We start from the raw sequence: 23182 nt of genomic DNA on the forward strand, positions 1-23182 counted from the left end.
GCTTGGGAACTGTGACGAATGGGACATCTGAGAGAAGACAATTCTGGTTATTTTGGATTATGTTGAATCACCCGTAGCGAAGCAGCCGCATGCTCATTATGTGGAAGATAACGCGCTACGCCGTTACAACGCGTGCGTTCGCTCGACACAATCCCAGAAAACCCTTTCCTTTCGCAAATTCGAAGTGCTACACGCTTATTTGAATAAATATCGTGGCTGTTGTCAGCAGTTCATATATATGGCGTGTACGGACCAAACCCCTGACGATGCCTGGGCCGTGCAAATCCGTTTGAGCAAACTGTCTCTTCTGAGTAAGTCTTGTAGCAGGGGTATAGAACTGTTAGCAGTGAACTACAGAACAGTCATATATGTGGACGTGTCGGAAGCTGCGTATAGATACTGAGCGCGTCTTCGTAGTACTCCGATACGACCCCACGTGTACTCACCCGTATTCGGGAATTCTGGAACTCAATGAATCGTGGCAATCACAAAAACCCTCGGGGAGACATAAATTCTTTCTTCACAAACCTGGGAGTTCTCTACGCGTCGTCTCCCTCGTCTCAGGTGTTGACGCAGGTGAACTGACTTGCTACCGCGTAAATCTCGCGACGGCATCGACGATTCAAGCCCAAAGCTAGAGCAGGAAGGAGAAGCGGACCTCGGACATTAACAAACAACCCGGAATCGTCCATCATCTGCTTTAAGACACGTGGACCGAGACTACTCCATACTGCTGGTGACAGCATCGGACTGTCAGTGTCAAGTCACCGGAACGGACTGGCTGCCTCTCGCACTCCAGCTCTTCGGCCACTGACAGTTGATCTACAAGTAAAGAAAATCTGTCTTGCGTGCTACCAAGGAACAGCAAAAGAGTCTGCGTTTGAGCGCTGAAAAAACATCCCTTTCGCTCCCAAGAAATATCGACACGCACGAGTGTGTGTCCTCAGCGGTCTGCGGAAGGGTCAATGGGGCGGCCGTTCGTCACGCTTCTTAGATGGCTTTCTTCCGACACACGTTTCCACAGTTCGTTCCCTCCCCTCTCTTCGTCAGCCTCTACATGAATAACTGGCTCAGATTCTTCTGAGCTCATCGCTCCTCTGGAGGACGCACTGGAGTGCCGGCCAATCGGGGAACCATATGGAGTCGCCGTCTCTTTCCGCGACAACTTCCGCCCCGCAAGGTGCCCGCTTCCGGCTCGAGAGAGAACCGCCTTGGAGACAAGCCGCTCGATCTCGTCTTTTTGCTCTTTGGCTGCAATTGCTTGCTCTGCCTTTACTGCCTGCTCGTGTGTCTCTCGCTCTGCCGCCAACGCCGTCTCCAACAGAGATTGTGGAGGCGATTGCTCTCTAGCAAGATCTGTAGGCGAGCACAGCACACAGAAATCCAGTTTTGTTAATCAAAACACCACAAACCACAGCGAAACACATTGCACACAGTTTGACGACACGATGGGATTCAATGCGCACAGGACAAAGAACGCTCCGGTGAAACACTCGGCGCTGGAGAGTGGGCAGACGGTCCCGATGTGGCCGACGCCAGAGCGTCTACGAAGAGACCTTGAACCTCGTGAGTCTTTGTGACACAGAGAAACAGTGAATATATTTTAATAACCCGCTACCATGAACACAGACATAAAACTGCGGAAACGCTGTCTGAGCACACCAATGACACTGAAGAGTCTGTAGACTAGACACACAAAAGGAGGTCGCTACAGCCGCCTGGAATTGCTGCATTATGAGCCTATAGCTCCAGAGTTCCCCTCAACGCAGAATCTCATGCAGTCACGGCTGTAAGCGTGAGGATGTGAGAAGATACTTCTACTGCGGTGCACCTAGACGTGGGTGCCTCGGTCGTCCTTCCGTGGCTGCTAAACGTTCTCCACACACACGGCGACTGATATACAAACATGTTCCGTACTCACCAGCCTCGATGGCTTCGTCACGCGCCTCTGCTTCTTCCTCAGCTCCCTCGTCAATGCGGTTCTCTTCAAGACGAACTGGGGGCGCAGAAGCAGAGACACCTTTTTCTGAGACGCCTTCCTGCCTCGCGGATAATCTCACCCCGGCCGCCGCGGCGTCTGCGGGCGCGCGCGGCTCTGAAGGCTTTGACGATGACGGGGACTCCGTGAATCGCAGCGCTATAATGCGCCTGAATTTGGAAAGCACCCGATCAACGCGGACAATGAAGCACTGCGGATCTACGTCCCACTCCCTCGGGTTCGTCCTCAGCACAGAACCAAGAAATGCCCAGACCTACCACAACACTGCGGAGTCACCGTCCCAGGCGCTGTCTCTGAATTACCAGATTGACATCACGGGAGACTATAAAACACGAGGCAGCGACTACGTGACCGAAGATTCAAGAGCGGAGCACAGAAGCGGAACACCCGTTCTCTTTTTTTCTCGCACCTGCACACAAGAGTCAACCACTTTCGCTCGTCCGTCAAAAGGAGATCAGAGACGACCTAAGAGAGCACACAGTCAGCACAGAAAGGGCTCTTCTTTAACGATCATTTGGCACCCACACGATCTGCTGTGCGACATCTGCGAAACCTTTTCCTCTGCCTCGTCCTCATTCACTGGCTATGTGCCTCCGCTCATACGTGGTGCATCGCGACAGTACTCGTATCGCCCATTCACATGTCTCTACATGGATATATATCCTTCGCTGAAGTCGACAATTGGGGGGCTAGCGCGTGTGCACTTCCAGGTGTACAAGACCATGCATATATATATATATATATATATATATATATTTGTGTCTGCCTGGATGCAGGCGAATCCATGTACTTATGCAAGCAGATGCCGATCCGAGAGTCGAGTATACCACAAGCGCAACAAATGATTTCCCTATGGTGTGTTTTATTTGTTTTCTCCTCTTTTTTTGGTCGCATGCGGTCTGCGTCACTCCACACCGAACGCGCGGTGCCGTTTCGATCCTCTCACTCGCGTTTTGGGGACTTACCCTCTGAAGCGCGATACTGTTGAATCTGAGGAAGACATCTGTTCCGTCTTCATTCATGAGAACGGTTTCCCACACCTCCCGGGTGACGACGGTTCCGGCCTTCGCCATGGTGAGACGTCCGCTCGGCTGGGGGTCTCTTGGCCCGCCAGCGGTTCCCGGGGCTCCACCGCCGTCAGGTTGAGCGCGTTCACCTCCGAGGGAGCCCTCGACAATGCGCCGTGGGGTCACGAGGCCCCCAGCCTTCATGACGGAGGGGCGACGTTCGTGGCCAGGGGCGAGGCCCGGGAAGGGGACGTGTTCCAGGCTTCCGCTATGGGTTCCTACTATTTTGCTGTTGCCCGGGGAGGACGAGTTCTGGTCGCTGGGGCTCGGCGTCCCCCCGCCCCGCGCGACCGGCGGAAGCAGGGAGGCACTGGAAAACCCACTGCTGCCTCTGTTCTGCGACGCGGTCGTCCCCGCGCCTGGGAAGAACGGGGAGAGCGTGTTGCCGGCTTTCGCGCCTTCGCCTGGGTCGCCTGAGCCTTCAGACGAAGAAGCGGCATTCAGAAGAAACGACAGGCGCTTCGAGCGATTGTGGAGACAGCTCTGGGAGAGCCTCACAGCCTGGTTGCTCGCAGCCGCGCCCGGGACCCGGAGCTTGGAGTCGTCGAGGGCCATGTCGGTCTCGATGCCCTCGGCACCCACGCCGATCGAGGCTGCGAGCGAGGTGAGGTCTTCCAGCGATGGCGGGTCACATACTTCCAACACATCTCTGATGATCAGCTGGTAGATGATAGCGCAGAACTCCTCCAGGGGCTTTCGCCTGGGATACGCACGACAGAGCTCAACAGGGGTGAACGCGCAGGGGAAGACGGACGCGACTTTTGCCACCATTTGCTCCTCGGGCTGGAGGCGCTCGACAGTGAACATGCAATTGGCGATGAGTTCAGGGACAAAGGGCAGCGATAGCAGGTCTTCCTTCACCACCATGCCCGTGTAGAGCGTCCGTCTGCGTCGACGCTCCCCATTCTCGCCCTCCTGAAGAAGAAAGGCGGGGTGTCCAGCCAGAGTCGCGTCGTCGTCGGCGGCCTCTACGGCACACTCAGCATCGGAGTCCCACTCGAGGTTCCGCGCTGCAGCCCACCGCCGCCTTTTGTACAAACTCAAACCCTTCACATCGATCGCGTCCAGCTGGACCCACGGAGGGGCGTTCTGAAGAAAAGCGTATTCCGCCCGCGTCAGCTTCCCCCTGCTGATTCGCGCATCATCGTCTAGCCGCTGACGTTCCGCCACCCCCATCTTCCTTCGGACCCCGCCCCCTGCCTGCCCTGCGTGCGTCTCTTTCCCCGAATCAAAGTGGACGTGGTGAGGCCAGCTGCCCCGCTGACTCGGAAGGGATCCGCCCTCGCCGCTCTCCCCACCCGGTCCAGACTGCCGCCCCACACGTGACTTCGCGTCCATCACACCCGAAGCGTCGGAGTCCGTTTGACCCGCACCAAGCGATGGATCTGGAGACAGGCCAGCGTGGAGACGCTCTCGATACTTGGAGGCGAGGTAGAGCTGGGAGGGACAGAGCTCCGACCCTGAGGCTCCAGCTCCCAAGTCCAGTGCAGAGCCATCATACCGATGCCCGTGGTGCATCATCTGCTCCTCCATCGCGCCCAAGTCAAACGCTGAGAGTGGCGGGGCATCGAGAGCCAGTGCTGCGGCATCTGGCGCTCGCACATCTGGAGGCAGTCTGTCGTAAATCGCTGAATGTGTCCACCTGGCAAAGCAGAAAAACAAGGAGCGAAACGTGGAGAAACTTCGCAGCACACAAACAGAGAGAACGAAAAAACAGTGAGGGAACTTCACAGCAAACAGACAGGGAAGTTCTACAGTGAAAACACGTGGAGGCAAGCCGCGTGGAGCAACTAACTGCCGCGGAGGAAAAACACAGAAAACCCCTAGAGTGACCAGAGGACGCCGTGAGATGAGGAGCCATGATGCTGGAGAAAAGTGGGGAAATGTGGAGAAAAATGACGCAAATCAAGGCGAAGAAGAAACAGACAGGTCACGGAAGTAAAGTACCTTGGACCGACAAAAGAGGGAATCGATTTGAAAATCGGAGGCATCGATTGGATATGGACACAGTCTCTAGGATAATAAACGTACCGGTCATTGGGAGCAGGGAGAAGCTTTCCTTCGTCTGTTTCACCTCGCTGGCTGTTCGCCGAACCCTGGGCCTTCGCTAGCTCATCTCTCTGGAGTTTAACTTTCTCAATTAGTTCACAGACACACCTTGCGACTTCATCATCCTCACGTCGTTCGTCTTCTTCGTCTTGACTGTCATCGTCCTCGTCATCTCTGTCTCCTTCGTCCCCTTCGTCTCGATCCTCCTCCGGGCCTGCGGCACTTAAGGAACGTCGGCGCCCCGAAGCCCTTCGCGCCCGAGGAGACAGTCGCGCCTCTTTTTTCACACCGCCCTCAGGGGTCAACACGACTGCTTGCTCCGTCACCAATTTCTTAGCTGTCAGATACACGTACTTTGGAACACCTACAGAGGCAAGACGCGCGACAGGCACCCCACGAAAAGAGAAATACTCGTCCCTACATTGAGACCCATCTCTTCCTTTTCACCTATGGAAGTACTCACCTCCATAACTTACACTCACATTTGTTTATATATATATATATATACATATATATATATATATATACATATATGTATGTATGTATAATGTATGCATTCGTATATCTACACTTCAGTGCATGTCTATTGGTGGGTACGGAAGTTGATGTGTGTACACAGTGGTATGAACGGTTCTGTGTGTGAACGAATAAACGTGAAAGAGTATTTTTCTGCGCTTACCTGCAGAGGCGCGCTGGACGTACTCGACGAAACCAGGGTCGAGTCCGCTCTTCCGAATGCTGAGGCAGTGACTGAGGTACGCCGCAGTCTCTTGAAGGCCGAGCTTCTCTGCGGAGTTCGGATGCGTCAAAGAGGCGAAAGCGACACACAAAATCGTTCCGCAAACAGAGAACAAAATGGCGTGTAGGCCTGCAGGTCCCCGTCACTCTCCGCCAACAGTCTAGCACGCAAATCAAAGTGTTCTGCAGACCGTCCTGTATCTCCTAATGGAGGCATGACTCCCATAAACACATGCATATATCGGTAAATATTTGCTGAGTTTCGTTTCTTCGTTTCGGCTCACTCAATTCGATTAGGGCGTTGTTGTCGCGGGCCATCTGGACGAGCTGCTGCTGTTCAGGGACATTGTCCGTCGTCTCGCTGTACGGGAGAGAAAGAAACGACAGCCGAAAGCGAGGCGTTTTTCGTGTAACGCACGCCATGCAGCAGCGAGCTGAAAAGAACTTTCTTTACCACTTCCCCAGTTCATGTGCTTCCGATTCCACAGCCGTCTGAGACAGGCGAGACAGGGATTCGAAGTCAAAAAATGCCAGCAATTCCTCAATAAAAGTGCGACGGTCCTACAGCAAAAACCAAGTGTAGAGAAGATACGAAAGGGAAGAACTCGATAAAGGTAGAACAACACACGTGGAGAGCACAGGCGTCCAAAATCCGACCCCGAGACATAAAGGGTCGTCGGACGAACAAGACCTCCTAGACGAACGTGGTGTCTGTACAGTGGCCTGTTCCAGTGACCGCGATGTCCACCGCGGCCGACCTCCCGGAGTAAAAGAACGCTTTCACGTTGAGCTTCTTCTCGGTGTCGACTTGTTTCACTGGTGAACCTACCTGCAGATGAGAACGAAAAGAAGAGGTTGGTAGAACTGCGAAGGGAGAGGCCGACACAACGACGTCGGCTGAACGAGATGCTCCTTCCCAGAGCTGTCGACGACAGTGCGAGTTCGGTAGCCTTTGCCTAGAACGAAAAACACACTTGACACGCCCATGTGCGTTTTGAAGCCGCGGAATGAAGAGGCAATGGTGACAACTTCCTTGATGGATTTTGGTGAACAACAGTGACACAGCGAAGCCGAAAGGCGGATCGGAACGGGTTGGGTGTCGCGGTGTTCAACGCGTAGTCTGAGGTTTTAGGCGCCGCCACGGAGCACTGAAAAGCCATGACGCGAAAAGAGCGACAGACAAAGGAGACAGGAGCAGCGAAGGTACCAACTGAACAGCGTGAGACAGAGAAGAGAGCGACACGGAGGGACCTACACCACCAACATTTCCGGGAGTGGAGACGACGCCATTCCTTCAGATCTTTCATGTCGTTTTCAAGGCGATGAGAGCGGCGGACGAGGGAGACGCGTGCGACCATTCGCGCGACCTTCCAGCTGTCGCGGTCCATCTGAGCATAGCCAAAAGAAGAAAGAAAGAACGGAAACAAAGAGAAGACATCGGAGACTGTAGAGTCGTCCCACACCTGCCCCTTGAAGCCGCAGAGACGCCAGACAGACAAGAAACGCCGCAAAAGAACGTGCGGCACAAGACGTACAGAATGAAAAAAAGACAAAGGCCACCCTAAACCGGAGGCAGAAAACGAGGAGCGAAAAAATTGTCAGTAGGAAGTAGCGAAACGAGAGATCGACAAAGAGGGAACGAGAGTCGGGGAGAGGTCACCGAGAGCAGGAGGCAGTGCAGGACGTCAGCACCGCGTAAAGGAGGCAGCGACACTGAAAGGCTGCTGAGAAAGCTCGGAAGAGAACTGATGTTTTCGTAGCCGACAGTGCATATAGTAAAAAGACAAGCAACTCTTTTCCACTTTACCTCAGCAAACACGGACGTCCCGGTGCGAACATGCAGGATGATAATCGAGCTTTCGTACAGCGTGAATCCGTTGACCAAAGAGGCAATGATCGGCGCGATTGACTCGCCACTTCCTCGGGCCTAAAGGGAAGTCAGAGAAGACCAATTTATCGCATGCATTTGACACAAGGCGAACATAGGCTGTGCCGCAAGCCAAGTCGTCGCGCCAAATGTACGTCCTCACAACTCCTGACTTGAGCCTAGAAAAAGGAGAGACGACCAAATAATGCGCAGAGGTGTGTGCAGGCGTCGTCGCCTTTCTCAGGGGCGAGCTGATGGAGGAAAGCAGACACGCTAACGGTTGGGAGAAACAGCATGCATGCGGCTTCAAGGCGATACATCCGGGGTAGAGGCGACAAAAGCGATATCTGTATGCGCGTATGTTTCGCGGAAGAGTGGGGAAGCAGCAAGGAGGCGCTGAGAGGCACACCAAGGACGAAAACAAAACGTGGAGGAAGCCGCGTTTTTCCTGTTCGGTCGCCTGTTCAACAAACGGCAAGGCGTCCACTTTCTGAAGGGAATGAAGGATCCCAGGGACATACAGACGGAAAGGGAAAGCCGTTTCTCAAGATGAAGCGACAAGGCACACACACCAGCCTCCAGAGAGCAGCCAGGAGGGCACTACATGAAGGGGGCGTCCAGAAGAAATAAATGAAAAGGAAATACGTCACTCGAAAACAGCCGCCAAAAGAATAACGAATGAAAGGAAGAAACTCGCCTTACAACGTTCGCCAGACCCAGTCGAGGGGGACCGGTGCCGCTGTCGTCAGAGTCGTCGGAATCTGCAGCCGAGGAAGAGAGAGGAGAACAGTGTTGAAGCGAAAGAAGAGAGAAGCAAAACAGCAGCATAAAAAGAACGAAACAGGGCAGACACGGACGCAGAAAGGCAACGCTGTCCAGGCAGATGTGAACGCCTCGGCAGTCTACACAGGGCTAGTGACATCGATCCATATCGACAGAGAGAGAAAGGAACGCACGCAGATTGAAAACGAGCTAGCGGCCAAAAGGGATTCGGGTGGAGGTCACCACGGAATACCTACTGATGACACAGGGCTGGGCACAAACAGATAGATCTGGAGAAAAACAGAAACACAGACCTTCACACAAGCAATCGAACCTTTTCCAAACTAAGCAGTGTCTACATGAAACACACATCTAGACACAGGGAAAGAAGCATATAAAGCCGTCCAGCGAGGCGGAAGCCAACTTTGCTGGTTCGTCTTTTTTCGCAGCCTCAGCAAGGCCGTGAATGAACTTCGCAACCTGAACGCCCGTCCGTACCTGACACCTCGTCGTCTTGGGAAGAGCTGAGTTTCCTCATCCAGTTGTTGACTGGAGTGATCACGCGGGCAGCAGAGGCTGCTGCTGCAGCTGCATCGCCGACCCACTCCGCAGGCTTCAAGAGGAGATTGATGGCCGGTGACATAATAAGTGGATGGCGCATGCCGCCCTGAAAAAAACAAAGCACAGACGCGAGCACGCATGGGTCCAAATCCTGAAGCTGAGAGGGAAACGTAAGAAAAGCGACAGCAGAGAGTCGGCGGTTTGCGAGGTCCCCCATGACTGAACGGACAAGGCTGAGAGAGAGGAAAAAAACTCAGCAAGAGGGAGAGAAAAACGAACACGAGAGAAAATGAACAACGGAGACATACGGGGATAGATCACGGGCGCGAGCGACACCAAGAGAGAGAGCGAGACCAAGAGAGAGAGCGAGACCAAGAGAGAGAGCAAGAGAGAAACACCAAGAGAGAGACAAGAAGACAGATGAAATTTGGCTGAGTGATGAGCAGGTAGAAGTGTACCGCGGGAAATAGAGAGGTGCCCCAAAATAAGGCAGAGAGAGCAGTGGGATGAGAGAAACAAGATGTGAACAGAAAGAAGACACGAGCCTGAAGGCTACAGATCGCTTCGTTGTCGTTTCAGACACAGGATGCAACAGAACGAAGCGCTTCGGTGCTTGGCAAGATTCTGCGGCCACACGTGGAGAACATGAATTTAATTGCCCTGCGTTTGACTCGTACGTGCCGCCGCTGGTAGCTCTTGAGATTCTTGAGACGCTGCTTCAACATCACTTGGTTCTCCGGAAGTTCGTAGGGCAGCACGAGGCCATGAATCACAGGCTTCATGTCTTCCAGGCGCCTGTCGAGATTCAGAGACGAACAAGTCCCCAAAGAAAGCACAACTCGAAGCGAGTAGCGCAGAGACACACTCGTGCATTGGGATGGGGCGCATAAAAGAGAAAAAACACCAAGTTCGTCGTTGTGCGGACTCGTTCCGCTCTCTCTCTCTCTTTCTCTCTCAACGGACAGTCGTGGGTTGCGCGCAACGAATCTTCAGCTCGCAAAGTGCTGTCGCGAGCGAAGGAAGCCACACGAACTCGAGACGACTACGAGTGGCGAGACAAGCGTGAACCTAGAAGGCCTCGTGACACGAGGAGCCTCGAGTTACAAACACAGACATCGAGATCTGTGCACAAGCGCACCGGGGACAGCACATCCAACGCATTACGCGTTTCACAGGTTACTCCAATGCGAATCTGCCTATTTACATGTATGCGCAGCTGTGAATATGTAGAGACAGGATGGAGAGAAAGACGACACTTTGAAAAGGATTCACATGCATTGGAATTCGAAGGAAACCCAGAGGCGAATCAGCAGAGACATTCGAGGGAGAATCGGGGAAAACTGGTACGCACAAACAAGGATCCATGATGCAGAGAAATGCGTTAGATCCAAGTTCACTGCTCCAGTGCCTCTGCTTCCCCTCGGTTTGTCAATCGCTTTCTGTATACCAGTGAAAGGAGGGATGAATCAGTTCCTTCGTGAGGCCGTAGACCGAATTATCTCTGTCGATCTTCGAGTATCCCTTCTTCTCTCGGTTGTCGCTGACGCGCCAGCGCTGGAAACACAAGCGCGGAGAAAAAAACAGGACGTTGAAAGTTCTGTTTTCACGCAAACCCTGATGTGGTTGAACGGCGCCAGAGTGACAAACGAACTCAAAAAAGAGGTCGTACCTTCCCTGTCTCTCTTCGTCTTCCCCACTCCTCCTCTGACAATTCTCCACACTACAGTGAAGAAAGGTTCTGGCCCCCCTACTGAACTAAAGGGATGCAGAACGACTTTCACCCGACGTCATATCAAAGTCCCCCTTTCAGTTTCGCTTCCTTCCAGCATTTCTGCGTTCCACGTTCCTCATCCCCATCAGCAGCCTCTGCTTAGTCTGCAAGCGGTGTCTTCTGGCTTGTGCACCTCTCTCCTCCCATCCCACCGCTTCAGAGAGCGCTCCTCTGGTGTACCTCAACCATCTCTGTACATAGTTTTCTCCACGCGAGCAGAGGTACGTTTCCGATGTTCATTTGCACTGAGTCAGGCATGTTGCTGATGAAGAACGTTTGACGCTTGAGGTCCTTTCTCCCTGACGAAAAGCCACAAACGAGTCGTCGCACACACTGCTCGCTCTGCGCAGACACTCCATCACGGTCGAACCGACGCCTTGGGTACACTTAACAGCAGTCGCTCGCTGGCCTCGAGAAAATGCGAAACGGCACAGCCGAGTGTGAATCCGCAGCCGCGTTTACATGTCGGAACGCATTCAACTCCGTGAACATGCGTATCCACGCATTTTCACTCACGAAGGCTGAGTCGTGCTTCCAGATCCTACAGTACCACGGGAACAGCTGCGGCAGTCACTGAGTGTATGCACATGTGAAGGCCTCTGCGATGCGAAACACAACATACGGAACGAATGCAAATGCTTGCGTCGACATACGAATATGTACACATAATTCTTTGTGTTTGATTCTTTGAGATCTCGACACGAGGTGCCATATGGAGCGCGCTAGCACTCCGTCTTGCTTTCGTCTCAGTCGCAAAAATATCGCAAGTTCCCTGACGCCTGGCGCGTCAACAGAAGATTCGGAGAGAGGGACTCGTGGCCTGGCAGACGACCCGTGTGGCAGGAGGGCAGAAAGAGAGAACACGGTAAAAGCAAGCTCACCAATCTGACCGAGGAGTTTCGCCAGTTCGTGGGTGCCAAGACCCTCTTTCCCCCTGATCACCATCACGCCTCCCACTGCCGCAAAAGGCTGCAACTCGGGCAAAAACGGCTCGCACCTAAACAGCGCAACCAGATCTCGACATGTCTGCAATGCATTTCAATCAAGGGATGTGAGCAGATGAACAGGCACAGTCATGCGTATAAACAATTCCACATGCAGAGCTCGACCTCTGTACGTCTCTGTCGAGACGATGTTACACCCTTGACCGAACTCTTGCTCCTGCCACCCTATATCCGCATCGGCATGCATCCACGTAGACCTAAACCGTTACAGATATATATATCTATATATATCTATATATGTATATATATATGTATCCATATGACTCTCTCTATAAATCTATATATATATATATATATATATATATGTATATATTTGATCCTTATCTCTTGTGGATGGTTACGCGTCCGAGGGCGTGCAGCTGGTGCCTGTTGCTGCTGTTAAAAAAAAGTTGAGATTCCGCGAGCAAATTTTCTGTGAGCGCTTCAAGACGTCACGTGGTGAGGCAGTCCACTTGCAGGTGGGCGTTTGCTTCCATGGCCCTTCGATTTACAGACTCGCTTTACACAGAAAGCTCCCGATTGTTCGAAGCATCTTTTGAAAAAGGTTGTACTCCGCACCATTCGTGAGCGAAGAGAGGCCCCGTCGGAACTGGGTAGTCGAGCGGCGGGCGGAACGCGTTGTATTTGCTTGACTTGCCAAGAAGAGACGTTTGCTCCAAATAAGGAGCAGACGGCAACATCATTTCTCTCAGTTGCTTCTTCCCGCTCCACTGAGGCCACGACAGCAAGGGGTGCTGAACAAACAATTTACGCAAATGCACACACAGTCCTGCATGCAAATATACATAGGTCCTCTTGTCAATTGCTGCACATAGGTAGTAGAAACGCATATATATATATATATATATATATATATATATATATGCATCTGCAAGTGTGACGAATGAGGGTGACATACAGGTTGCGCCACAACGTCTGGGTGAGAAACTGCATGAGATGTCGCACTCGAATGCTGCACACTCTGTTTCTTCGGGATGCAAAATGTCTCAGATGCTACGCGTTCTTCTGAAGAGTCACGCGACGCCCTTGAGGGCCAAAGCAGTAACTGCCACTGTGTCTGAATCCTGCGTTTGACTGCGAGATTGGAAACACACCTTCACAGGACCGACCCGTGGGATTTCAGCTTCCACTTTCGGCTTACGTCTTCAACGGCATCTTTTTTCTGGTTGATCATCACACCCGTAGGCATAAAAACTTGAACGGGATGTTCCTTCCCCTTCACGTGCATACTCGGCAGCTGCTTAAATTCGAGTGCGTGGCGGGCCGCCTGAAATGTGTTCCTGAGGAGGAGAGAAAAAAGTCAAAAAAAAACGTAAAAAGATTTGGAACCGATATGGAAACGACAGAACATAAAAAAAAACGAAAGCAAGGAAATGGAGACGAAGGAGGCGGGCAACGAAGGACAACACGAAAAGCAAAGAGAAAGGAGAAGGAAGGATTTGAGAACTGACACATAAAAACGGGAAGAAAACTCTGGCCTTCAAGAAGACGGATTCACAAATCCACGAAATTCAACGAAATGCCCCATATGCCCTATGTATATATATATATGTATATATATACGTGAAGTGAAGAAGCATACGCGCATGTGCGGGGCATGAAAGAGACGAATTTCACTGCTGTGGTTTCGGATTCAAATCAAAAGCATCTAGGTGCCTTACACATCGACGAAGATCTCTCGGGGCCCTGCCTTCGCCATGAGCCGTGCGGCAAGATTCACATAGTCACCCAGAGCTGTGTATTCCTTTCGAATTTCATTGCCAACAGTCTGCTCGCAGGAGACACACAGCCGATACAAAAGTGAACCACCCCAAGGCGCTGTTTCGTGGGAGCGGGGGGATGGGGAGGCATACGACAATTACGTGGAAATTGATATCAAACGCGAAAGCAGACAACCATACGTCTACTCCTCGTACACAACACCAACAAAATTCTCTGGTGGTCGCAGACACTTCTGTCTCTACTCTTTCATGTATACATATATATATATATATATACATATATGTAAATATATACATCGTTACATATACTTAGCTCACACTTGTGTCATTCAGGGAAAAAAAGACTCATATATATATATACATACATATATACGCACAATATACTTGTATAAATATATATGTATATACATAGCGGTAGCCGCTAGCTGGCGTGACACATGCAGCGCTTAAATCTGTATACGGTTTCCTGAACAGACTTGCAAACCACTTCTCCTTGGTGCATGCAACATCTGGGTTGACACAGATATATATATATATATATATATATATATATATATATACGAATTATTTTTGGAGTAAATTGCTGTTCTCAAGGAGACACGTACTCCACACCAGACGCGTCCACTGGTGATGCCAATGCCAGCATCCAAACCAAAAACCTTCATCCCGTCGATTACGCGCAGCGCCGCCATGATCGCTGAAGGCAAGAAACGAAGTCGCGAAAAAGACAAGGCAAACACAAAAGAACAAGAAATATGCAATGCAGAAATATGCGCAAATGTCTGGAGAGAAGAGGATGAAGACGTGAAGCATGCAAGACAAGTTTCTGACGAAGAAGGGAGACGCAGGAACGAAGGAGAAAAGACAATTCACTAAATGAATCAAAGAAGGGATGATGGAATGACAGCTCGCTGGCGAACACGAAGGGAGACGCTGGATCGAGACAAACGTTTCTATTCAAGAAAGAGCTGACGGAAACAACGCGAGAACGGAGAGATAACGGAGAAGAGAAAATCAAGGGAACTACGAAACACGATGACGCATACCTCTTATCGGATCATCCAAATGGTAGACAGGAGGCAGTCCGAACATGACGAGAAGGAGAACTCCTTTGTCATCGACGAGAAACTTGTTGACAGATCCTTCCTGCGAGGTGACAACAAGGAAAATCAAGAAGGACAAATCGATGAAACATAAACAGGCTCCCTCACTAAAAGCCCCACACACGGAACTCCTATTTCGGTTCTCTCCTTCCCTTCGTTTTTCTATCCGTTATTCCTCTTCCATCGTCCTGTTCCCTGCTTCAACAGCCTCGTTTTCTTCTCTTCTTCTGCTCTAGTGTACTTCGTCACTCTTTCCATCTCCCTCTTCAACTACCTGCTCCGTTCACTTCTGCCCACTCTTTCTTTCTGTCTTTTCTGTTTCGTTTTTCACCATTGTGTAGGCGGCCTTCTGAGTCATTTTCATTAATTTGTGGGCGATGAGGCTGCCAGTTCGCGTGGAGACATCCAGGCCCCGAACGCAAATGAAGACGACAGAGACGACACGCAGTTCGTTCAGAAAAACGTTGCATCCCGTTGTGAGGCGGCGGAACACTGACGGTGGAATATACCTGAAGAAAGAATGAAAGAAAATGAAAAATTCACCATAGAAATGTACAAAGTCCTCGACCTCAAACCCACGTTCTCAGTGTTTCCCAGGCAATCCAAGTACCAACTTGCCACCATAAAATCACCCCAAGACGTTTGTATTCCTACGTAAACGTATAGGAATACGCATAGGCGGCCAACGAGAGAAGAATGGCGAGTGGACAGAGGAATACTCGAGCATTGTTTGTTGACCTCCGAGGCACCTCTGTACGGACTAGTAGACCGGTCCTTCGGTAAAATAAATAGTTAGAGGCGCAGACAACCACATCCACATAGAGGCATACTTGGGATCTCGCCTTCTTCCCCTGCCCCTCTCTCGTTCTGCAGATATGCATTCACGGGCACCTGTCGCAGATCAAGAAGGACGACTGCCCTTCTGCATGCATTGTCGCTCAAATCCACAGAGTCGAGGAGTGTAAGCGAAACTGGATTCTAAACCAGTGGTCCCACTCGCAGTCGTAGTACCTATTTCCAGAAAAAACCTCATATTAGACTGTCTCTTTGAACGTGGTTCCTCTCGCTAACACGAGTTACCGTCTGAGGAGATCGATGTCGTCGGACTCTACATCGATGGGAGCAAGTGGCGGGGGGGGCTGAACCGGCAGCGTCTCCACTTCTTCAATTTGCTCCCTTGGTTTTTCGCTGCCCCACAGTGCGCGTGTCGACGACCTGGAAATCCCAACCGCAATGCTCTTCGCCTTCTCAGGCCCCGCTGCATGCAGTCCTTTTACTTTGTAGAAAATTCGACCAGGAGGCGAGTTCGGGACCTCCTCCAAGTCTGCAGCTCCGGCTAACGCGGATGCCACCGAAGGCGAAACGACTGTCTCCCCAGAGCCCGCTAGAGGCTCCGCGACAGAAATCTCTTCTAGAGGTGCGCCTGCCACAACGTATTCCCAACGATCCATGATTCCTCCGACCTACAACGAGAAGGAAGGAGAAACACCACTCGACCAGGAGACGAAGTATGCTTCAGCGGTTGACGAATCTAACATACACTTGGACGACTTAAAGACGATCGATACATACACCTCAATAGAACGTACGCCCCTCAAAAACGTTTACAACCAGAACGATGCACGATAATCCAGACCATACTACCATCTTCGTAGTCGTTACCCTTACCGTTGATACGACGAATTCCAGTGATCCACAGAGTAGGCACCACAAGGATCGACGAAAAAACTGGATAGGTTTTGAGAAGAAAGAATAAACGACTGTAAAAGCAAGAGGAAATCCCCACTCAGGCTCACAGTGACTATGTGACCAGGTCGCACCTCATAGTTAACGAGTTACCCTCATATAGGCACAAGCAAGTGTATATACGCATATATTGGTGCATGTGGAATCCTGAAGCAACAGTCGGACATGTCTAGACACCTATGTACCGATGTAGGCATTTGAGTGTAGCTAAAAATTCAGGACGCTACACAGATGCAAGTCTGCATGATACTGTTTCTTTGTGGGTGTCCTCCGACTTCTTGTTCAAAGCTGGTACCTGGAGAATATGAACTTGACCAAATCCGACACCTATGTGAAGTGTCAGGACCTTGTCATCACAGCCTGTCACGTAGCCATGCAGAGTCTGGTGAAGAGTCAGGCAGCATTGCACAGCTAGTTGACATGCCACCTGACTGTCGATTCTGTAAAAGTCGTCTCCTGTCTCCTCTTCCCTTGCAGCCTTTCCATCTTCTGAAAGCACAGTGAGCACCACCACACCTCGCAAGCGTCGCTTCCATTTGCTCTTCCATATTTGAGTAAATGCGGGTTTCCATTCGTGCTGCAATAAATGAATACAACAATACATGCCGAAAGAGCGACGTACAGACATGCGTACAAGTGTGTGTGTGTCTACGTGGATAGATTTGGGCGAAGGTCTTTAAAGTCACAGCCTCCAGCTGTTTGTTCTGGGTAACTTTCGCCAGTGGCCATAAACCCAACCGCCTTTGACGAAATATGTTAAGCACGGCATTACGAACTCTGAAGCTCTTCCCTCTTTCGCATCTCTCCGCAAGCATTCACAGGTCAGCTGCACAAATCGACAGTCCAGCACCGGCGCAGAGTGGTAGGGTAAAGGCTCTTCCTTCTTCGTCTTACTTTCAGAGCCATCTGCGTCCGGCTGCGGTGATTCATCATCGACGGGCCAGACGATGGTCATGGCGTCTCCACTGAATTTGATCACATCTCCACCCCAGTAGTGAACAATTTTGATGATTTTGTCGAAGAACTGGTTGATTATATTCCCCAAACGTTCAGCTCCATTCGGCTTCGTATCCAGCGCTTCTGTCAAAGCTGTGAAACCACTGGCGTCACAGAAGACCTACCGAAAAGAAAAAGCATGCGAACACGTCGCGGAAAATGCCGACGCACACGGAATAAAAAAAACTGCGTGTAATGTTTCACATGGAACGCATATTCTTTCCTCTCTCTTCAAACGAGTTAAAACTGACATACAAAAGTGTGGCAACAGACAGATATGCATGTGTCAGTACGTGCCACTATATATATATATATATATATATATATATATATATATATATGCATACGCATAGACGACTAGAGACATACACATGTAGATACTGGTGAACGACTAAGAAGCCACACGATCAGCAGCAGAGGTTCTGTGCCTAGTGTCACCAGCAAGCGAAATTAAGTGACTGACAGGTCGTCAACTCACAACTGCGGCCGTGAACTGCTCAATTTGGATGTCGAAATCGTCGGAGTGACGGATGCGCCTGTCCGCAATGGCCTCCAGAACTGTGCGTGGCATGAAGCAGGCGAACTGCCGGATGTCGAAAGACGGACCGAGGGTGTCTGTCAGCTTGGCGGATTTCGTTGTCCGCTGTTGCAGAACTGCGTTGAGCCGCTGCTCGCAACGCAGCGCCAGCCAGCGCCAGTCTTGAGAAACGGCGTCTCCATGGTTCGCGAGCGTTTCAGGCGCCTCCTCGATCGGCGGCGGACGCTCCGGCGTCAAGTTTAGGCGGGCCGGCCCTGCCTTTCTAATGAAGCCTTCTTCGTCCGAGCCGCTGTTGGCATTGATCGCGTGCTGTACGCCGTGCCACCCAGCGTGGACGAGGCCGCCTGCGCCGCTGACGACGTTGTGCAGAATGTTTCCCAGGCGGCTTTCCCGCATGTTGGCTAGCGGCTAAGTCACAAAGAGTGAAACAAAAGACGAGAAGACGAGAGAGTCCACGCATCAATTGCCGCGAAACTTAAAAAAGTGCTGGACAGAACCCAGCGCGTTTCCGTGCCCCTTCACAGCGGCTGCGGAGGACGTGGTGTACATACACCAGGACCGTGCCTGCGGTGACCATACTAACTGAGTTGTACAAGCGTCTATCCACCAGCCACGCTAAAGGATGAACTACATTCGCTAGATTCTCGATTATATGCGGCTAGAAATATTGTTCTAAACGACAGAAATACTGCGACAAAACATGCGGGGACAACCACCGTGCGGCTGACACGCGGTCGACGACCGAAAACAGCTTTTACAGCAAATAAGCGCCAAACTCCGGAGGGACCTCCGGACCAACTGTGACAAACGTGGCGAGTGAGACGACGAGAATTGGAACGCGCAAACGAAAAGGGGAATGCAATAAAGAGACGAGATACAACCCAACTTGTGCACAGGCATAGCAACAAGTTACCACATCTCGGGGATGAGAATGACGGAGAAAACAACCTTGGAGATGTGCCTGGGTTCGCACCTTTCTACCCAATGCTCGGAGAGAAAAAAACGAAAGGACAACGAGAAGAGAGAGCTCAATTCACTTATATTAAAATTTAACCATATTTGGTAGATCCGGTGTCTCCGGGCCGGCACCAAGTCCAGCGCTGGACATTCAAAAGGTCGGGTTGCTAACACGGCAACTTTGTGTGATTTTCGGAAACCAGAGAGAGCCAAAGGAACGGAGCTGAACAAAGGAAAAGAGGGAGCGGGACTCTAAACAACGGAAAGGGACGCGAGACACCGAAGATTTCACGTGGCAATGTGAGCTTTCTGTTGCAGAGACGAAGACGAGCTGACGAGGAACGTCCAGCTTAGCTCAAAACATGTGGAAGAGAGGGCCGTGTTTAGTGTCAAGCCAAGGCGGGACAAATTGAAGAGGGAACAACACAAAATGAATTGGCAACCACGAAAATCCTTCAATGGAGGCAAGAAAAACCGTGCGGCGCGGAAGAAAATGATAGCCGCAAACGTGGCTCGCGAAACAGCTCGAGGAGCTGGGAGTCGATTCTCGTAGTCCGCTTGTGCCCTCTCATGTGCCTTCCAAAGAATGCACCAAAAACGCATCTAAACGCAAGCAAATCACATTGCACAGGCATAAACACATAAAAATCTTGCAAAATTCTTTTGCGTATGACACACAATCGTGTGCTTATACTTCGGTTGTTCAGGTGTCGTCCTTTTCGCCGCAAAGCCTACACTTTGATAGCGACCTTGGAGCATCGCTGGCACCTCAACGGTTCCCGCTGAAGGTGAAACGCAGCGCGTGTACTCTTCTGTGCATGTTGCTCCTTTCCTCGTTTTCACTTGTTGCTTCTCGAACTTCGTAGATTTATTTGTTGTTTGGTTAATAAATAGCAGCTGAGACCGAGTTTCGGGTACCCAGAAGGTACAGTGTTGTGCAGGGGTGTTGTGCAGGGGCACCCGCCAGCGCATCTTCTGCTACCTCACCCGCAAACTTTACTCCACTCATCCCCTGTACAAGAAATACCTCAAAACGAATGGTGGTTATTCTTTCGTTTCGTGGTTCGAAAGAGAGCGAGACCGTTGTCCGCATTTCTGTTTCGAGTTTCCGTTTACGAAAAAAGTCCCGACACCGAAGAACAATAGGAGTTCGCGCGAAGTCTAGGTAAGACGAGCAGTAGAGAGTTGTGCCTCCTTCTTTGGGTGTCAACGTTCAGGAACGCATGCAGGTGTTCCTGCTCTTGACACAAAACGTTGTCGCTGAAGTCAGTCGACACGAAGAAAAGCTAAACTCAAGGGTTCCGTTGCTCAGTTTAGAGACGGAGGGAGAATATAAAAGTCGCTCTGGTGGGTACTAAAGCCATCACTCACAAAGCTACAGAGTTTGTAACGTGCGTGTACTTGGCTGTTCATGAGGTCGCAGCAGTCACGATGTGACCGATCGAGGGAGTCTGGGATAGAGATCTTCCGGCTTCTGAGGTCCCGCTCAGACAGGGCGTCAAAGGGGCTCGTGGTGCCCTGTTAGTGTCTTGTTGTTGTGCAAACGAATGGTCGTTTCAACGCATCCTCTGCCAGACTAAAAACAGTGTAATTGGTGTTTCGGTCTGTTTGGGATAACGCGTGTATGTGGGAGCTATCGCCGAGGATTTTGAAGCCGCTTGGACAAAGCAGGGGCGATTGCCGCGTAAGAAGTGGCCTGAACCCTCACAGACACTAGTATCTTTAGGCACACGTGTCGCGATAAGCGTGCATCGTCGAGTGCAATTTCATTCACGATAAGGAGCGGTGAAAAGGAAACAGGAAGAGACGCAAAATCCGCCGCTGTTGTCCCCTGCCACCTACACGAGTTGCTGGGCTCATTTTCCTAGCTGCACTGAAGAGAAGCACCCATTTGTTCCTTACCTCCCTGTACGTTGGTTTGGGCAATACATGATAAAGAGAAGATGGAACATGCGCGATTCCCTACTTGTTCGAGACTACGAAAACAGTTCGGAAAAGTTGCAGTGAGCAGACTCGGGTGGGCAGTGGACAGTCAGCGACCGAAGTAAGATGGCGTTGTTCAGAAATCGTCGTCAAGTCGTCGAGCAGAAACACGAGGCTGAGCACTGTTTTTCTGACTCTCGCTTTCTGTGGCATTTGTACCATTCGGGATAGGCAGGGCTAGAAGGCCATCGGGTGTGCCCCACTTCGGCAGTCCATTCTCGTAAAAGAGACCGAAGTTGTTTTCGAACTTGTTTCCATGTTCAATTTCGAACTTGAACATTTCATCGAAAGCCTCGAACAGGAAAATCGGGTAGGCGAGTCCTCGCGTCCGTATCGTATCTTCAGTCGCATTATGCAGAGTCATGCCCTGCGCCCGCATGACGACGTGCTTAAAGTAGTAGTACGCATTCGTTAGAGTCGCTCGCGGACTGTCTGCCGAAGGCCACCCGGTTTCGCCGATCCACAGGTCCAAATGTGTCACGTTGTTTTTGCACATGGCAACCCGTTGCATCTCCACCTGCATGTCAAAGTTAAAGTAGTACTGGTACGCGCCATCGAACGGGACGTGCCCCGAAGCAGACGGGACACCAACGGAGATATCTGGAGTGATGTGGCCGGCCATGGCTGCAAACCAGGAGTAAATGTTGACCATGAACGGCGCGCGAGGCGTTTGTTCCTCCAAAAATGCCCACACGTTGCGAAGAATGGGTTTCACAACATCGCGAAAGTCCGCGACACACGGTGTCCACGGATTTTTTGACATTTCCAGAATCCCTCCGTTGAACGCGGTAGTCACAGGCATGCGCTCTAATCCCACCTGCCGGAGGCTCTTCTTGACGTTTCTCATGGCCGGCAGGAGTTTCGCAGGGATGTTCAGCGAGCCGCATTCTTGTTTCGTTGCCCACTCCGCGGTCTTGATGCAGATCAGGGGCTCGTTGCCGACGATCAAAAGACGAATCAGGTGCGCAAAAGGCTGAATCTGGCGCTGGATAACGCGCAGGGCATACGCTTCGTTGCTGGCCAAATGAGTCAGCATTCGATTTGGCAGAGCGACATACACATGCACATCTGAACCGTACACCCTTTGAATGGAGGCGAGACCGTCAGGTGAGAACAGCTTGATGTGGGAGAAGCCATTGCGCTTCAGAATCCCAAACATTCGCTCGCGACTCATCTTCAGTTTCGAGTATTTGTCGGACCAGTTGATCCCGATGAAGGCGTGCTTCGTAGCCTCCTGCTTGTCGCACACGGGAGCGCAGCAGCACGGATGAGGTTCGCCGCATTCGTGGGGGTCTTCAGCACCCCATGGATTTGGACATACGAACCCACAGTTACGCTCCTTTGTTTCTTTTGGAGTCAGTGACAAGTCGTACTTGCACCACGGCTGAGCCTGCGACGGCGACGGTACCAAAATATGGAACAACGTGAGAATACCGAAGCCGAATGTCGCCGTCAGACATGCGAACCGGCGCATGATCCGCCACCGCGCCAATCTGCAACGTCCTCTACCAGGGAACACGATACAGGCAGAAGGACACGCACACGTTTTCGTAGACGTCTGTGGAATCCGATCACGGACTGCGTTCCAAGATGCTCTAGACGCCCTAAGGGCACTTCCGATGCTTGCTGTCACCAAGAACGGACATGCTGTCTCTGACGAATTCCCAAAAGAGCACACCGACGGGAATGGTGCACACCTCCATCGGCATTCCCATTCTGAAAAGTTTTCACGCTCCGGCACCTGTGAGGCGGATGCCATCGACTCTGGACTGACAGACTGGAGGAATGGAGGCGGAGTCTGCATGATGGAAACCGTCGTACAGTTGTGTGGCACGGTGGATATCCCGTGCTGCAGGGCGAACTATTCCAGGGCATCTAGTGTCCTCTTCTTGTCGGAAGAAGGAACTTCGTTGCTGAGATGGGAATTGTCGCCTCCTCCCAGTCCATCCAAGAAACGACTCCGGTCACAAAAGACTAATACAACCTTAGAAACGTACAGTAACCACAACGCCCTCGGGTGCCAGATTCGGAGAAAGATAATTTCTCGACACATTAAGTGTGTTTGATATTCGCCAACAGGGAGTTCACCCCTTGTTGAGAGGAGGGGAACAGAATGTTTGACATTATCCGCGAATGCGGCAACACAAATTTCCACTGTGCGGTTCGAATCTCCCTCTCTCGATCGATTCGCTTATTAGCATGCCGCAAGTGTTAAAGTATTAAAGCAGACAAGACAAAACTGTCACAGTAAAACGATGTCAAACTCATGTTTGTGCGGATACACACTGCGGCAACAGAAACAGTCTGTCCTCGTCCTTTT

General features: G+C 51.3%; 2 protein-coding genes across 2 annotated transcripts; both read right to left on the reverse strand.

The window, feature by feature from the left end:
- Positions 1-773: 773 nt before the first annotated feature.
- TGME49_270865 (adenylate cyclase, putative) lies at positions 774-18318 on the reverse strand (the record flags this gene model as incomplete). Its single annotated transcript, XM_018781589.1, has 26 exons — positions 774-1356; positions 1922-2148; positions 2409-2464; positions 2965-4708; positions 5098-5479; positions 5795-5902; positions 6138-6214; positions 6683-6809; positions 7109-7241; positions 7661-7780; positions 8423-8481; positions 8981-9149; positions 9721-9838; positions 10491-10597; positions 10995-11113; positions 11696-11811; positions 12377-12552; positions 12960-13098; positions 13480-13586; positions 14145-14236; positions 14586-14685; positions 14974-15151; positions 15723-16105; positions 16684-16877; positions 17283-17505; positions 17863-18318. 26 exons carry the CDS (start codon positions 18316-18318, stop codon positions 944-946), a joined length of 6123 nt encoding a protein of 2040 aa, XP_018636625.1. The 3' UTR covers positions 774-943.
- A 2430-nt stretch (positions 18319-20748) lies between these two features.
- TGME49_270850 (glycosyl hydrolases family 17 protein) lies at positions 20749-22666 on the reverse strand (the record flags this gene model as incomplete). The annotated part of the gene is made up of 1 exon (XM_002365710.2): positions 20749-22666. One exon carries the CDS (start codon positions 22664-22666, stop codon positions 20939-20941), a length of 1728 nt encoding a protein of 575 aa, XP_002365751.2. The 3' UTR covers positions 20749-20938.
- Between the last annotated feature and the right edge of the window lie 516 nt (positions 22667-23182).

Source organism: Toxoplasma gondii, chromosome VIII, assembly GCF_000006565.2.
Source record: "Toxoplasma gondii ME49 chromosome VIII, whole genome shotgun sequence".
Lineage (NCBI taxonomy): Eukaryota > Apicomplexa > Conoidasida > Eucoccidiorida > Sarcocystidae > Toxoplasma > Toxoplasma gondii.